This window comes from Pipistrellus hanaki (genome assembly GCF_964339955.1).
Source record: "Pipistrellus hanaki genome assembly, chromosome: 1".
Lineage (NCBI taxonomy): Eukaryota > Metazoa > Chordata > Mammalia > Chiroptera > Vespertilionidae > Pipistrellus > Pipistrellus hanaki.
This window is the reverse complement of record NC_140503.1, coordinates 67,990,210-68,007,461: the sequence shown is the minus strand read 5'-3', so window position 1 is coordinate 68,007,461 and position 17,252 is coordinate 67,990,210. Positions and strand designations below refer to the sequence as shown.

Below are 17,252 nucleotides of genomic sequence, written 5' to 3'. Positions count from 1 at the left end.
GCGTAGCGGCCAGTGGGGAAAAAGTGAGACACTCTGAGGAAAGGTTATGAGAGAGCTTTGACATTGTGAAGAGGCGTGGTTATAGAGTCCTTCAGTGGGGGCTCACCTCCATGCTCCTCCCTTCTTTTAACTTTTGCCCAGTTTTGTCATGAACTTGGTCTTTCTTCTCAGTGATGGGCTGTTGTTGGGAGTGAGACTTTGGGAGATGTTTCTGCTTTGCCTTTCCTCATCTCAGACTCTCCACCGCCTCCTTCCACGCTCCCACACCCTTGCCTTTTCCTTGGTAGAGGTCACAGGGATTAGTCTGTGGTAGTTTTCAGGGACAGGTTGCCTGAGAGTTTTAAAAACCCATGGCCTCTTAGTTTCCTTTCCACATTCTGGTTCCTTTTCCTTACAAACTGAGTATTTATCAAGTCCCAAAAATATTAGTTATTTGGGCAAAAACAGCTAAGTATTAGGTATATTGGCTATTTGGAAGTTAACAATATTAACAAAATAATTTCTGTTCATACAGTCAAATAATCTTATTAATCTTTGGTTTCCTGGGCTGAGAACAAAGCTACTGCAATTGCAAATGATTATTAAAATCCCCTTTTGTGTAAGGTAGCCTGGTCAACTACTTTAGGAAATGCAAAGAAGAATAAAGCAGGCTACCCAGAGCTTATGTTTAAAGCCAACATTACCAAAGCTGGTAAACCGACCCGGTCTTGTCTTCTACACCTTGGATGACAAGATTCCCCTTGACTAGGCCATGTGCCTTCCTCCCTCCATCTCCCCTGTTTCTTGCCCACTTCAGCTCCTTCAATCAAAAAGATCAGCTCTTGCCCAGCCGGTGTGGTTCAGTGGTTGAGCATCAACCTATGAACCAGGAGGTCATAGTTCAATACCTGGTCAGGGCACATGCCTGGGTTTCAGGCTCCATTGCCAGTGTAGGGCTGCAGGAGGCAGTCGATCAATAAGTCTCTCTCATCATTGAAAGAGGTTTCTACCTCTTTCTCCCTTTCCCATCTACTTTGAAATCAATAAAAAACAAACAAACATAGTTTTTAAAATCAGCTCCTGTGAGTAACTGCTTGTTTTTTGTTTGTTTTTTTACTAATTAGAAGCCCTTCAAACAGCGAGCAGCCATCCTTTGTTTATTTGGACGAGGTATACGCGGGGATAGAACAGTGTTCAGGGTTAAAAGTGGTTACAGGGCTGAGAATTCCTGCGTATTCTTTCTGCTTACCCTGGTCTGTGCAAAGCTGTCTGCAAACGGGAGGGGGGATTTACCTCTTGTGTGAGACCCTGACCCTGTGCTTGTGCCCTGAGCAGGCGCATAGTTTTTATGTGCGCCTGTTAGTTTGAATTTGTGATACTGATCTGCTTTTTGTCCTTGCTGACGGTTATTATATCTTAATGGGCGAAACACGACTCTAATGATCCTTGTGTATATAATTCTTGGAGTACAGAGCAGGCACCAGAGGACCACATAAAAATGTTTGCCTCAATTTCCCTGCAAAAAAGGAGCCCAGAAACCAGACTTGACCAAGTAACAGATTTTTAAAGGTAAAGGAACCCAATAAAATTACCAGCTTTTCACAGCGTGTGTCTACTTCCTTTCGGCATATTGTGAGGTGTAGGTGAAATATTCTAGCTGAACTGACAGTGTGAGTCGGAATAACTAAGGAGAGAGAGAGATAAAAGTAAAACCCACCAGCAATGATTGATATTGCAGTAGCAATGAGTTGTTGGGGTCTCCCCTTTGTGGATTTGACACTTCACCTTTCTGACACCATCTGCAGGCGTGTTGGTATAATGAGCCCTGTACACAGGGAACAAAAGCTAGGATTACTTGGAATTACTGTATCAGGGCTTTGAGGTGTGCTGTAGAATTGTGTAAGCTGGGGTTTGCTTATTCAACTTACAAGATAAAAGGTGTGTATGGGTGCATGAGTGTGTGAGTCTGTGTGTGAGGGAGAGGCAGACAGAGCAAGAGAAACAGAGTATGATTTTAAAGTAGAAAATGGATGGCACTATCCAATCCTAGGTAACTACAAAATTAGTTTAATGATTGATTTATTTTGATATCATAATAATCAGTTAACTTATTAAATGGGTTTGTGTAATGCTTATCAGTGTGATGGTAAGTATCTTTAAGAGTTAATTCTCTAATACGCTGCCCCAGAATTTTAGGGAATAGAATTATCAAGTATTGATTCTGTCCGTATGTAGGAATTTAAACTGTTTTGGTAAATAGGAGGCACAATTGAGTACATGCAAGACAGTTCTCCTAGAAGAACTGAGTCTTAAGCTTTTTTGTTGTGTTTTGTTTTTCACTTTTTAGACATTTGGCCAATAACCTAACCTCCTCCCCTGGCCATTGTGTAGGATAGAAATAATAGAGATAATTTAATATCCTTAAGCTCATGTGCTCAACCCAAAGATCTCTTCATAGTGCTCCTTCCACTTGTGGATTTTATTTTACATTTACTTTTAAGATCCTTACATGGAAGATGAGAAGCTTCAGTGGAGTACTTGGTGCTGGCCCTAAATTGCTCTATCATCTACTTCTTCCTTCACCACTCATTTCCTCTCTCCCATTCCTTCCCTATGACCTGGGGGTGGGGGTAGAGGTGAGAAGATCACTTAGGATGTCCAGCTCTTAAGTTCCTTTGCCTACTTCTGTGGGTAACCCAAAGCTCTTCCCTCATGTCTAGGCACAAAGCCTCTGAGTAGTTTATACTCGTTTCCTCAGTCCAGAGCTAGCTAGTGATACAACTCTGTATGCTCTCTTTGTGTTTCTCCTCTGTTCCTGTTCTTTCTGTCCATAGTACTCAAGTTTTTGTTCCCTTTGGCCACTGGAAGGGGTTTGAAACTAATGGTTCCAAGTTTTGATGTGTCCTATCCTATGTAATAAAATGCTAATGTGCAAATTGTCCCTCAGGAATTCAACCAGCCAGGAGTCTGACCACTCGTTATGATGGGCAGTGACCACCTGGGGGCAGCGCAGAATGAAGAAAGGCCCTGGCCGGCAGCCAGCAACCAGGGAAAGGAAGGATCCAATGGGCCCTGATCGCTGGCCAGGCCTAGGGACCCTACCCATGCACTAATTTTGTTCAGTGGGCCTCTAGTGTATTATAACTCTATCCAATTTATTCCCCCACTTGTAACTGCTCAGTGCTTCCTTGCAATATATCAGGTGCACTGCAGACTCCTCATCGTGGCATTAATAATCTCACAATCTCTTTCTCCAGACTAGGTTGGAATTTACCTCCTTAGTCCAATTAATTGATGCTTTCTTCAAGCCAACATTGAACTACCTGCCATTGCCTGCAAGTTCCATTAGCCTGTCTGCATCTGCTTTTTCCATTGGGAATGTCCCACATCCTTCCAGTCGATGCTCACTGGCCATGGCTTGGGATGAATTTAGCTTAATTAATGGTGATTAATAAATGGGTGTTTCAGGTGTCTTCCTGAAGCCATATAACAATTGAATATTTACTGGTAACCTTTTCCCTAAGATGATACTGCTATTTTAAAAGTTTTTGAAGGTCAAGAATGAAGTGGAAAATATTTTTCTTAAAATATGAGAAAATTCACTTGTTATACTTAGTTATGTTTTGGTATGGAATATTTGCAAGCAATGCACCTATACTAAGGGCATAATTATGCAACTGTATTAACTAAACCTTGATTTTATTTTGTTTTGTTTAGTTAATTCTCATGAAGGATTTTTTTATTATTATTATTAATTTTTAGAGAGAGTAGGAGGGAGGGAGAGAGAGAGAGAGAGAGAGAGAGAGAGAGAGAGAGAGAGATATCAATGTGATAGAGACAATCGATTGGTTGCCTCCCTCACACACCCCAGCTGGGGCTGGGTACAGAACCTGTAACCCAGGTATGTGCATGGGCTGACACTCTAACCACTGAGCAACGCTGGACAGGGCTAAACCTTGATTTTTTTTTTTAAATATATTTTATTGATTTTGTACAGAGAGGAAGGGAGAGAGATAGAAAGCTAGAAACATCGATGAGAGAGAGTCATCGATCAGCTGCCTCTTGCACACCCCCTACTGGGGATATGCCCGCAACCAAGGTACATGCCCTTGACCGGAATCGAACCCGGGTCCTTCAGTCCCCAAGCCGACGCTCTATCCATTGAGCCAAACCGGTCTCGGCTTGATTTTTTTTTTTTTAACATGGATAAATGGGGGTGGGCAAACCACTTTAATTCAGATACATTTCCATATTATTTTATCTGTCAACATATTATTCCTTTCTAATGTACTATGTTTTCTTTTTCAAGACCCCATGCTCTCTTTATCAGGAAACTTTGATGCCTGTTTCAGTTGGTTGAGCATGGGCCCATGCACTGAGGTCACCGGTTCAATTTCTGGTAGGGCACTTGCCTGGGGTTGCGGGCTCAATCCCCATGAGGGAGTATGCAGAAGGCAGCCACTTGATGTTTCCTTCACTCATTGGTGATTCTATCTCTCCCTCTCCCATACTTTTTCAAATCAAGCTTTTAAAATATCTAATAACAAAGAAAAGAAAAGAAACTTTGACATTTAGCAGAAGGACTCATCAGTCTTTGGGATTCCTGTACCATCTTTCCTATCCACAAATGTTTACTTTATTCCTATTACAACCCAGGTATTCTGCTGGGAGCAGGGTTTATCAAGATGCATAGAATGATCCCTGACTACAAGGGCATACCATTCAATGGGAGAGGAAACTGTTATGCAATATACCATACTACAGGTTCTTAAAATAAGAATAGAGTACTATACCATGGAAGAGGCAAAGAGTGAGGATTAAGGATCCCAAGATTGAGGGGATTCTTCCAGGGCAGAAAATCTTGCACCAGGGCCTTGGATGATGAGGGTGGGAAAGGCAGAAAGTGTGGCATGTTCAGAAATGGGGAGCTGTCCAATCTGGCTGGAGCACAGTGTATATGGGAGAAATGGAAGTGGTAGGAAATGAGACTGGAAGTGTAGCTGGGGGGCAGGAAGTGGGTGGGCTTAAAAATCAGGCCAAAAAGCTTGGGTTTCACCCAATAGATAAAGGAAAGACATCCAAGGTATTTTAAACATCAAAGTAAAATTTTGAGACTCATGTTTTCAAAAAATAGCTTTGGTGGTATGATGAAGGGTATATTAGTGAGAAAGATGGAAACTAAAGATAAAATTAGGTTAACATTCTGAATGGACCTGAAGCCTTCTTATAATAACCTTAAGACATATTTGATACATTATTTTTGTAGTGTTATCTGTGCATATGCCTTTTCTATTAATAATGCTTCTTTAAAGTTGAACCTCCTACCTTAAACACTCAAGAATTCTGGGAAATTTGTGTATAGCAAACTACTCAGTAGTTGTAGTCTTCTTTCTCTAATTCTTTCCAGATGTTAGAGCAAATAAGGCATTAACAAACATTAAAACACATGAACAATGTGTATATTTAAAATCATAATAGTCATAGTTCATAGATACCACTTTGAGTTTATATGCTCTCTGTGCAATGCCAAGCATACACATTACCTCCCTTAATATTTTCAGTAAGTGGTATTACTTGTTTATAGGTATTATGTTTTATGGGTATATGTTTTGTATGTTTGAGGTTGACAGTTTAACCTGCCCAGGATCACATAGTGAGGATGTCTTGATCCCTTCATAATAATCATCTTGGTCTTTTTCTGTACCCTGTTCTTGTTTCTTCACCAGAAAAAGAAATTTCCTTTTGCAGTTACCTCTCCCTGAAATGCTCTTCTCCCAGACATTTGAAGAACTGACCCCTTCAGTGCATAGCTAAAATGTGACCTCCTCATAGAAGCCTTCATCAATCATTCTATCTAATGTCACTCGTTTCTCTATTTTACTTTCTTCATAATGTATCAATATCTGAAACAATTTACTTGTTTTTTTTTTCCTTCCACTAAGCTAGAGTATAAATGTCGAGAGGTCAAGTGTTTTGAATATCTTATACACTTTTGATATATATAATCACAGCATTTTAGAACAGTTTTTAGAACTTAGTACACATTCAACAAATGTTTACTCAAGGGATGGGTGAGTGAGCAACCAAATGTCTCCAGAGCCCATGATTGTACTTCTGCCCCGTGCTTGCTAGATGTGTTCCTTCTGCCACCAGGCCCACTGGAGAGGCACTGGCTGACTATAAACTATCGAATTGTGTATCTGGGACCCATACTATTCACTTTAAAAACAAACAAACATTTTTATTGATTTCAGAGAGGAAGGGAGAAGAGAGAGAAACATCAATGATGAGAATCGTTGATCAGCTGCCTCCTGCACAACCTGCTGGGGATTGAGCCTGCAACCAAGGTACATGCCCTTGACCAGAATTGAACCTGTGACCTCTCAGTCTGTGGGCAATGCTCTAATCACTGAGCCAAACCAGCTAGGGCCTGATTAACTTTTAAAACCAAATATTTACTCTCCAAGAAAAGAAACCCGCAGATATTCTCTTTCTCATTCATAAAAGTTCTTAATTATAACTACGCTTATTTAGTTCATATATAGTAACTAAGATGTATGATTAAAAGTGAATATTTCTGATACATTATTTAGAATTTCACCTTTTCTCATTGCATTACTGTTGGCTGATTTTTGTAGGAGAATGTTGGAATTGACATTTATAAAACAAAACATTGTTCCAGGCCAGTTTCTGTTTTTTTAAAGCAACTTATTAAAAGTACCTAGTCTATCCAACAAATTAGTGAATTCATATTATCTCCATGTACAAAGAACAGTGCTGGGAGGGTAAATTCTTTCTCAAACTACATTTTCCTTTGTGGTTTCAGATTGGCCTTTTCAGAAGGGTAATTTTTCTTTGTCTTGGTAGAATCTGAGATGACTGACTTTGTCTCTAGCGTGCTAACCTCTTCTTTTCTCACTAGCCCATGTATCTGGGAATAGCTTGCTGACTAACTCCTAAGTTAGAGAAAGGCGGCCTGTGAAGGAATTTTAAGTACATTTCTCGGTGTCCTGTGAAGTTACATGATCTTAGCTGAGTTAATTAACTTTGTTAAAATTGTATAAAGGGATTCATATGATTCTAAATTACAGAAGAAGCAAAGCAATTTGAAAGCAACCTGCCCTTTACCTTGATCCCTACCTTCTCTGAAAACCATGGTGTAATGCCAATGAATAGAATAATGGTTGACGAGCAGAATTTTAAGGCATTCTAAATATCACTGGTTGGTTTAATAAAATTAATTAGCCTGCCACAGAGAAAATTTACTAGCGTGCTGGTTAATTTCACAATGTAAAGTCAGAGAAGGGAGGTGGGGTTGAGGGAACAAACCTTATTAGTTTTGAATAATTATTTAAAGATGTGGAGCAGCCTATTTCAAACACTTTGATTGCCAAATGCATTAAGACTTTAAATTCAGCATTTGTATCCTGGTATATATGGAAAGGAATCTCTCTAGATGAAATCATAAGCATATCAGTTAACAGCTAAGTGACTTATTTAAGATACAGAACAACAAGAGGAATCCTAATAAAACCATGGGAATGAAAATTTGCCTTAAGACCAACTCTTGGGAGGTTTCCATAATCTTAATTTGCCATTGATGCAATTATTGCTCTTTCTTGTCTTTTTAATCCAAACAAGATGTTTGCAGTGGCCATGGAAAGGTGCCTAAAATCACATGGCTGAATTCATTTAATTTGCCAACATTGTCCTTTTTCTCTCTTTCTTCCTGGTAATGGGCAAGAGTCAGTTCTGGTGCATTAGGTACTAAATCTCTTCAATTACCAGCCTGGAAGAAAGATTTAAAAATGTGCTTTAAACCTACAAACTGATTTAGTTTTAAATCACATACACTTCTCCCGTGGAGCCTAAATTAAACCGCAGAAAGGACACGGAGCTCAAGAAATTGAACCGGGCGGGGCGAGGGCTCAGGCCAGCAATAGCAGCTAACCATTTTGGTTTCTTTTCCCAGAGCCCTAATGCAAAGGGAAAGAGACAGGACATGCTGAAAGACACACCTTGTACAAGAAAGGGTGATATTGTATTGTTTGGGAGCTAGGCACAGAATAAACGTTAGCATGGGTGAGTCTAATCAAAGCTGTTATTCTTTTTTCTCCCTTTTTGGGTGCTCGGCAGCCATTTTCAATGTGGATGACTCTGTGGTTGATCTGGAGACCCTGGCGGCCTTATATGAAAATGTGAGTATCAAAGCCATTCTGAGCAGGAGTTTCCATATTTCCATGTCTTTACTAATAAACAAACAAATAAATAAATAATAAAATATTAAGGTCTGAAAATAATGGTTACAAGTGACTCCATCCTGAAAAATTGCTGAGCCATGCATTCATGTTCTTTGGTGGTAAGCATTTTGGATGAGGTGAAGGCACAGAAAGAAATGTAAGCTCAAATAAGAGCAGACATGAGAAAAGCACAAGGTTTCTCACCTTCACTGTGGTACCTGAGTTAGTAGATCACTTTGCACACCAGCAAGGGAGGGTGGCTCAAGGTGGAGTCCACTTCTGTGCCGTGGGACTCAGCCCTGGGGCCTGCTATCAGAGTTAACGAAGGTAAGCTCCTGACTCAATGTTGGTGTACACCAGTGTCTTCCTATGAGGAAGGGAAACACTAGTACCAGCCAGGAGGATTACTTTTAGTCCAAGTGAGCTGACGGTGTTGAATGTGGGGAGTAGCATAGGATGGTGAGTGTGTGTTCTGGATTTAGAAACAGACATGTTTAGCTCTATCATTGACTGCTGAGCGACTTTGGGCCATTTAAATTCCTTAAGCCTGTCTGCTTATCAGTGCAACAAGAATTCTAATGTGCTCTACTTGATTTTATGAGCATTAAAAGATAATTCAATATATGTAGCAGTAGGAATGTATTTTGAAAACAAACAGCACTATACACATATATGGTCTTTAAATTTGGGTTGTATGTGGAAATAACGAGCACAATTACAGGTTTTCTGGACAGTTCCCTACACATTTTTATATCCTTTACATGTATCAAGAGTTGTCTAGTACTACTGGGTGGGAATTTCTCACGTTTCCATCAGTAAGGCTCTCATTAAAACACAAGAAGGTGCACAAATACGAGGCCATCAGGAGCTGACATTGCATTTGTTGAGAGAGATTGCGAGTCAGGTTCTGTACCAGGTATTTCGTGGCCCAAGGGAATCACCTATATAATGAGGATAAGCGGTTGTGTTAAAGGACTTCGCAGAAGGCAAAGTGCCTTTCTAATGCTTTTTGTTGTTACCCTGAGCTCGGAACTGTATACATGGTCAGTAATTGTTAGCTCACAGTAGAGGTAAGCTGCATCCAACTGAAATAGTTGGATACATTGAGAAAGTGTGCAACTAAATGCCAAAATGAGCAGTATAGACAAGGAATGCTAAAAAAAATAAATTAATTAATTAAAAAAGGCAGAAGCCTATATAAGTTAGAGGGCTTTTGAGAGTCAGAAAGCAAATGCTCTCTCTGTTTGCCCATAAGCAGACCCTTATCTGCTTATGGGCAAACAGAGAGAGGATTCAAAGGCAGCAGCCCAATGTCCTGGCTTCTATAATCAGCTGATATCACTTGTTATGACCATTTGCATTAGCCAGGGACTCTCAAACATTCGAATGCACCAGAATCACTTGGGAGGCTTGCTGGATCCCACCCCTAGAGTTTCTTAAATCTATGGTAGGGCCAAAATTTTGCATTTCTAACTAGTGACAAGTGGTACTGATGCTGCTGGTTCAAAGACCACACTTTGAGACATATTGCTTTAGACCAGCAATTTTCAACCAGCGTACCATGGCACACTGGTGTACTGTAAGAATTTTTTAAACATGCAATGCCTAACTATTTAGTCAGGGGCACTGACCTCTTTTTCCTTAGATTGTCAAGGAAAAAAAAATGACAACAGCCAATACAACAATAGCCATCTGGTTTGAGTGAATCAGAATCATACCTGTTTCTTTTTGTCAGATTGGCAAAAAAAATATAGTTTTTTTGGTGTGCAGTAGAATTTTAGTTATTAGTTTATATGAGCTACGAGATGAATTATTGCTTGATTCTCAGTGCTTATTATTTTGGGTGTGCTTTGTTCTGTTTCTTTTTTAACACAGAGAGCCCAAGAAGATGAATTGGTTAAAATAAGAAAGTATTATGAGACATCCAAAGAGGAAGAATTGAAGCTGCTGGACAAACCTGAGCAGTAAGAAGGCTTGAACACTTTTCTGTTGGGCCCCAGTGCAGCCCCTCTCTCCCTCCCTCCCAGCTCTGAGCAATCACCTCTAAGCTGTGCAGTGAGCTAAGCCTTAGCTCTGCCATGCCTCTGACCTATTGCCTGTAGCAGAATGACATGCCTGCTGGGAAAAGCACCAGGGAGATTTGTGCTGCTGGATAGAATATTTCTCAACCCCTCTCCCCACCCTCATGACTGCCCTTTCTCGTTCTAGCAACTTATTAATCCCTCCTAGACTAAACATTCTGGCCAAAAGGGTAACTGAGGAAGGAAGAAGTCATTGCTCTGTTTAAGGTTTTGCTGATGCAGTTGAGAAGATATGTCAGAGCACAGCACTGAATTTGATTTTCCTAAGTGGCACATCCAGTAAACGTAGCCTGAGTGTGTCAGCTTTCCCCCAGACTTCTCCACCAGCTCTGCCCAGTTTAGATGTGACTTTTTCATCCTCTCTTGGAGTGTGCTTTTCTCTCCATTCACTATCTAGAGTTTTTGCTCTATAGTTTGGGGTGTCTGTCCACACCCTTTGAAAACCCAGAACTCTAATGTGTAACTGAGTGACTCTTGTCCTTGGCTGGGCACTTAGGTCTGCAAACCAGAGAGAAGCTCCTGCGGCTCTGCAGCCCCCAGGTCCCACCAAAGACTCAAAGTCCAAACTTTGTGCACATTTGGGTCCAGAGCAGACACAGGGCTCCTTAGCCTATTGCTGTTTTGAGTGCTTCATATCCAATTCAGGCCACCTCTCTCAGCCTGCAGATGAGACAAGGGTGGGAAACAAAGAGAAGAGTGATCAAGTTTAGGCTAACGAGTCAGCCCTGGAGGCATCTGAGGTTCTGTGGCTTGTGCAGAAACCTTCCTGCCTTGCCCTTGGGTCCTTTAGAACAGCGATCGCCAACCTTTCGGACCTCACGGACCACCGGTTGGCAACCGCTGCTCTAGAATGCACCTCTTCCCTTGGATGCCTGGGCTGAGTAGGGGATTTCTAGGGTTATTCAGTCATTAACAAACCTCCATGATACTTTTGGGAACCTTAGGTGAATTGTTCTTACATAGGTCAGAACACCCGGCCCCAGTTAGTCCATGAAGCCTAGTAGTGAATCAATGCAAACGAGTTCCACTGGCCTTCTGCTCCACCAGCCTGAGCCATCCTCTTTATCAGCCCCCACTGCTGGGGAATTCCGTGGTCCACTCTCAAATTGTATTTCCTAATAAGTAAACTAATCCCCACTAACGAGCTAATCACTGAAAAGTGAGTAATAATGGAATATTTGGACACTGACAAGACTGTCTCAGTCAGCTTGGGGTGCTATTACAAAATACCCTAAACTGGTTGACTGATAAACAGCAGGAATTTATTTCTCACAGTTCTAGAGGCTGGAAGTCTAAGATCAGGATGTCCGGATAGGACTGCTGACTTCTCTTTGTATAATCACATGGTCGAAAGCAAAGAGAGGAAGCAAGCTCTTGTGTTTCTAGGCGTTAATTGCACTCTTGCAGGTTCTACCCTTGTGACCCCTCATCACTGGGGCACAATATTTACTCCCTAACAAGGATAATAAGTTTTTGATTAAGGCCAACTATACCACCTTGAGCAATGATACTCTAAGCCTAGAGTTGTCAGATTTTTCCTGTAGGGAGCCAGATAGTAATTATTTTAGGCTTTGTGGGCCATATGATCCATTGGAACTATTCAAGCCTTCTGTTGTAGTGCAAAAGCAACCACAGGCAATGCATTAAACAAATGGGTGTGACTATGTCCCAATAAAATTGTATTTACGGACGCTGAGATTTGAACTTTACGTATTTTTCTACTGATGTTTTTCAAACATTCAAAATTGTTAAAGCCATTCTTAGTTGATAGGCCATACAAAACAAGTGGTGGGCTGAATTTGGCTGAGGGCTGTAATTTTTAACACCTGCTTTAAGTTATGGGCATGGCCAGCCCAGTGAAATGAATATTTGGTTTTTGTCCCTGGGAGTATTCCCCTTTTCCTTTTGTGTTAATGCCTTTCTAGCATTAATTTTTTTTTAAGGTTAATTGCACACAATAATGGTGGCAGGTAATTAACATATAACTTTTTTATTTTTTAGATTTTTAAAATGATTTTTAGAGAAAGAAGAAGGGGGAGGAGGAGAGAGACAAATCAATCAGTTACTTCCTGCACACATCCCAGTGGGGAATCCCAGACATGTGCCCTGACCTGGAATTGATTCAGTGACCCCTCAATTCCTGGAACGAGGCCTAACCAACTGAGCCACACCAGCCAGGGCTACATATACCTTACTATTCCTGCTTTCTCTCCTAATGATTTGGATAGAAGCCCATTTTTTAAAGTTTGTAATTGGTCACTGTAACAGCTTCCTGGACATGCTAAGGTGTGACTGACAGCAAAGAGGCCTGTGTGTTGTCCTGGTAAGGTGATGTGCCTGGGCTCAGTTGCTGGAGGGAAAGGCGCAGAGATGGGGAGTTCAGGCCCGAGTGAATGCCACCTTTGCTTTCTGTCTCCTGCACAGTACAGCGTTTGTTTGATCTATGCCAGAGTTTGATTTTCTGGCAACTCCTTTGCCATTAACTCCAAGTTAGTTGACTATACACATATTGTGCATACTGGAAAATATGAAGTCTCGGCTTTACAATTTCCTAAGAACCGTGTGATGCCCGGTCCTATAAATCATAGCACGGAGAGGCTGGCCTCATTACTCACCTCATCAGCTTTCTTGCACTCCAGTGCCAGGTTTAGAAAGCCATTTCCCATAAAGATGTCATCCACCTGGGATTCTTTGACTCTTTACAGTCTACCTTGGGCTGGGGAGGGGAGGTGGGGTGATGTGAGGTGAGATTTGGGTTGATTAGGCCTGATGCAAGCTTTCTGTGGCCGAGTGAGGACACTATTTACAGCCTATCGGGATGCTCCACTAGGGCCCATAGGTGCCTTGGGAAGATACATGGATTCTGAAACAAGGCTCTGAGAGTGGAGTCTTCTATGGAAGAACACAGGTTACAACACGAAATGATCCTGTGTACATGGCCCTGTGTGCTCACACACACTTAAGATAATACCATTTGGGGGATTAGGGCAGGATAAACCAAATGTTAGGTCCTTAAAACCAATGGGCCGCATTACCTCATCCCATCTCTCAGTTGAGTTGCTACTGTGGATGAGTAACCCGCATGATGTGAGATGTAGAACTTCCCTCCTATAAACAGGCTGAAAGTTTAGCTCTTCCTGGGAAAATAAGCATAACCTGGGGAAAGAAAGGCTTATTTGGGGAGGGCGGGTATGTATTGATAGTTCTATCTATCACTGACACTAGGGTATAAACTTAGACAAGTCCAAAGGAAATCAATCTGTAAATAATCTTAAGTACCAAGACCCAAAGTCCAAACTCAGAGTTCTTATGGGTAGTGAATAAAACACAATTGGAGTATAAGATATTTATCAGATACTTGCTTCATAGCCATTGAGGTTACTTATGCTTCTGATATTTTCCCAGATAAATGGAAAAGGAGTATGGTGTCATTTCTGAAGGCTTTGCATGGCTATTTTTAGACAGAATGTGACATAAAATCACACCCCCTCCCTAAATTTGCTTTCCCATTATATCACATCTTCACATTCCACCAGGTATCCAAGTCAAAAACTTACAAGTCATTGTGGACACTACTCAGAATCCTTTGCGATTGGTCAGTTACTCTGGTTCTTGCTGCCTTAGTAGCTTTCTCATGCACTTGCCCTCTCCGTTCACACTGCAGGCCCTCCTGCCTTCCCTCTTAGAATATTGCAACTGAGGTTGTATAGGTCTTCCAGCCTCAGATCTGCTGTCACCACCAATCAGTCAGCCAACCCAGGGCCATTGTGATTTTCTAAAACAATAAGCTGAAATGGTCACTCCTCTATTTAAAACCCTACATTCATTTAGAAAGAGTTTAAACTCTTTAGAACACCATGCCCCATTTTAGCATCTGACTCCTCCTCAATTATTATGCAAGCTGTCTAGGCTCTGCACAGCACCAGAGAGAGCTCCAGGGAACCTTGACTGACCCGGTCCCTCAGTGCTCTGACTTTGTGCCCTGCATGTGGCTTTCGTAGTTCCTGTTATAGCCCCATCACTGAGAACACTTGTCACACTCCATAGAAATGTTGGTTTATTTCTCAGGCTATCAATAAGGTACTGTTTATGAAGTAAAATTCTGTCCTCAGCTCCTAGTATGGTGCCTGACACACTGTAAATGCTTCACACGCATCTGAGGACAGACCAAAATCAGTCTTGGTGACTGATGCTCTTGTATTTTCTGTGATGCATTTCCTACAGTTCCATCCAAAAATGTAAAATTCCTGAACTTCCCTTCCCCCTCCAACTCTGGATATATGTCAGACCCTTCTCCATGCACAGCACATTGGCTCTGAGAGTCTGTCAGCCTTCCTGGTGATAGCCCGGATTCCAGGGAGCCTTAATTCAGACTGCCTTGCAGCTCTACTTTGCTCTCTTCTGTGCAACATAAGTCAGTGAGCCTCTGGGCTTGTCTTCTCATATTGGTCCCAATCCTCCTGTTATGAAACTAGATCATACATCATGCTCTCCTTTTCATCTGTGTGTCCTTCTTGCTGAGGTCAGGTGTTGAGTCATATATTCTCCCACACAGTCTCTGTAAATGCTTCACTCCTGTGTTCATTTACTCTAGGAAGTGTGCACACACTGGGGATCAGGTCCTGCTTGTGCATAGAGTCTCAGGGTCACATTTGGAAGATGAAGGAATGCAGGGCACTCTCTTGAGGTAGCTCTCAGCAGCATCTGAGTAAATTCCCTGAGTTACCACAGTACCAAATGCCCCTGTCCCACAGCTTTTTACTACTCATATTGGTGAAAACTGTTGATACCCCTAATTCCAGTTATAAATAAATCAGTGGTTTAATACTAATTTTATTTTTTAAAAAACACAATTTATATAAACATATAATTTCTTCATCTTGTCCTAATGAGAAATCATATGGGTTTTATATCCATTACATGATTTTCATAATAATACAATACAGAAATTTAAAGCACAGGTGTGGTTTCTTTATGCGTATTCTTTACCTCATCCCAGCGTAATTTAAAAACAAAAAAAGAAGAGGAGCCCTGGCTGGTGTGGCTCAGTTGGGTGTTGTTCTGTGCACCAAGGGGTCCCTGGTTCAATTCCCGTTCAGGGCGCATGCCCAGATTGTGGCTTAGAACCCTGGTGGGAGGCGTGTAGGGGGCAGTCAACAGATGTCTCGCTCTGGCCTTGAGGTTTTTCTCTCTCTGCCCCTTTTCTTCCTCTCTCTCTAAAAGTCAATAAAAATCTTTAAAAACAACAAGAAGAGTTGTCTTAGAAGATTGAATATAGAAAGTCCACTCAAGAAAAAAAAATTTTTAAAGAAGATATTACCTGGTTGTGGGATAAATAAGAAAAACAGCTGATAATTAGAATCTTATTAACACCCAGCGCTCCCTAAAATAAAGTAAAAGAGGCGCTGAGTGTTAGCTAAGGGAATTGCTTTGGGAATGGAAAGAAGGAGGCCCCAGCATCGCAAGCATTCTTGGGCAGAGATTGCAAAATGTCAAAGTAATGATGTTATGAGTTGACTGAGGCTTTCAGAAATGTCAGGTAATAATCATTTCGACCCCATTATGAATTTAATTGCTGTTAGTGGATTCTCTCCTTTTCTGAATTCATGTCCAACTCTTTCCACCCGTTTAGTTTTATGCCCCTTCCTCTGGTGGTTGGCCGGGAGAGTATGTAGTTCTTCCAACTTAATTTTGCAAAGGGCACTGGGCAACTTCTCAGACAGTGAGCTTTTGTGTGTAGGTTAGTACTCGCCTTTAGCTTTAAGATCTGCCTTGCCGCAGTTTTTAAGCAGCTTTAGGTTGTGTCCACTTAATGAGTGCTGCTTTGTTCTAAGCACTGATCTCTGAGCTCTGTTTATATAAGTAAGTTGATGTGGAAGAGTAACCAAATCTCTGTAGAATAGGGATCTGTAGAATAGGGACATTATCTAATTTATTAAGCAAAAATCTCACTTCAGTAAGAGATTCTGTAACACTTGTCTCCAGTCCTCACTTTACTCAGCCTGTATAAATATATACCTAGAGAATGCTGCACTATACAGCAAGTGTATTGTATATATTTTTTTTCATGTACTAAAGACTTAACACTTCTCATTTGGCAATTTATATACCAGACATTTATTTTTTAATTATGTATCTTATTGATTTCAGAGAGGAAGAGAAAGAGTGAGAGAAACATCAATGATGAGAAAGAATCATTGATTGACTACCTCCTTCACACCCCACACTGGGGATCAAGCCCACAACCCAGGCATATGCCCTGACTGGGAATCGAACCATGACCTCCTGGTTCATAGGTGGACATTCAACCACTGAGCTATGCTGGCTGGCCACTATGCATTTATTTACTATCATAAAAACCCACTTAAGAAAAAAAGTGGCTTTGTTATCAACAGTAGAACACATCATCTTACAGTCGCTTAAGTTAGCCTGGTACCTTTTAAATTTGTTAAATTAATTGTCAAATAAGGAATGCTCTCATGATGGATCTTTTCCAGTTGTCTTTTTACTTTCCTTATGATTTTTATATGAAGCTAGATGATTCCTTCTTAATTTTTACAGATTTTTACATGAGTTAGCCCAGATCCCTAATTTTGCTGAGCGTGCTCAGTGCATCATCTTCAGATCTGTCTTTTCCGAAGGCATCACCTCCTTGCATCGAAAGGTAGAGATCATCACACGAGCTTCTAAGGTATGTTGCTGTCTAATTTAAAAAGACAAATTTGTCCTTATTAGGGATAAAGGAGAAAGCTGGGAGTGGGAGGGATTAGCTAGAGTCCCTTTGCAAAAACTTTTTGGGTTTAAGATTGTGTGTTTTTCTATTCTTTAGGCTGACTATAGGCTGGATAATAGGCTGACTATTATCCTGCCTAAGTGTGAGTATGTGTGTGCATGCAGATGAAGTGCGAGGGAGAGGGGGAGAGAAAGGGAAAGAAGTGAGTGTGGGGGGGGG

The 17,252-nt window shown here is 41.2% G+C and overlaps 1 protein-coding gene across 4 annotated transcripts in view; it reads left to right on the top strand.

Annotated features, from left to right (window-relative positions):
* FMN1 (formin 1) overlaps nt 1–17,252 on the top strand; it is a 368,268-nt gene that overhangs the window by 217,616 nt on the left and 133,400 nt on the right. For all 4 annotated transcript variants that reach the window (XM_084890795.1, XM_084890796.1, XM_084890798.1 and 1 more), the window contains 3 exons: nt 8,116–8,177; nt 10,095–10,183; nt 16,862–16,991. In XM_084890795.1, coding sequence (XP_084746921.1) covers nt 8,116–8,177; nt 10,095–10,183; nt 16,862–16,991 — 281 coding nt within the window. The remainder of the gene's footprint in view (nt 1–8,115; nt 8,178–10,094; nt 10,184–16,861; nt 16,992–17,252) is intronic.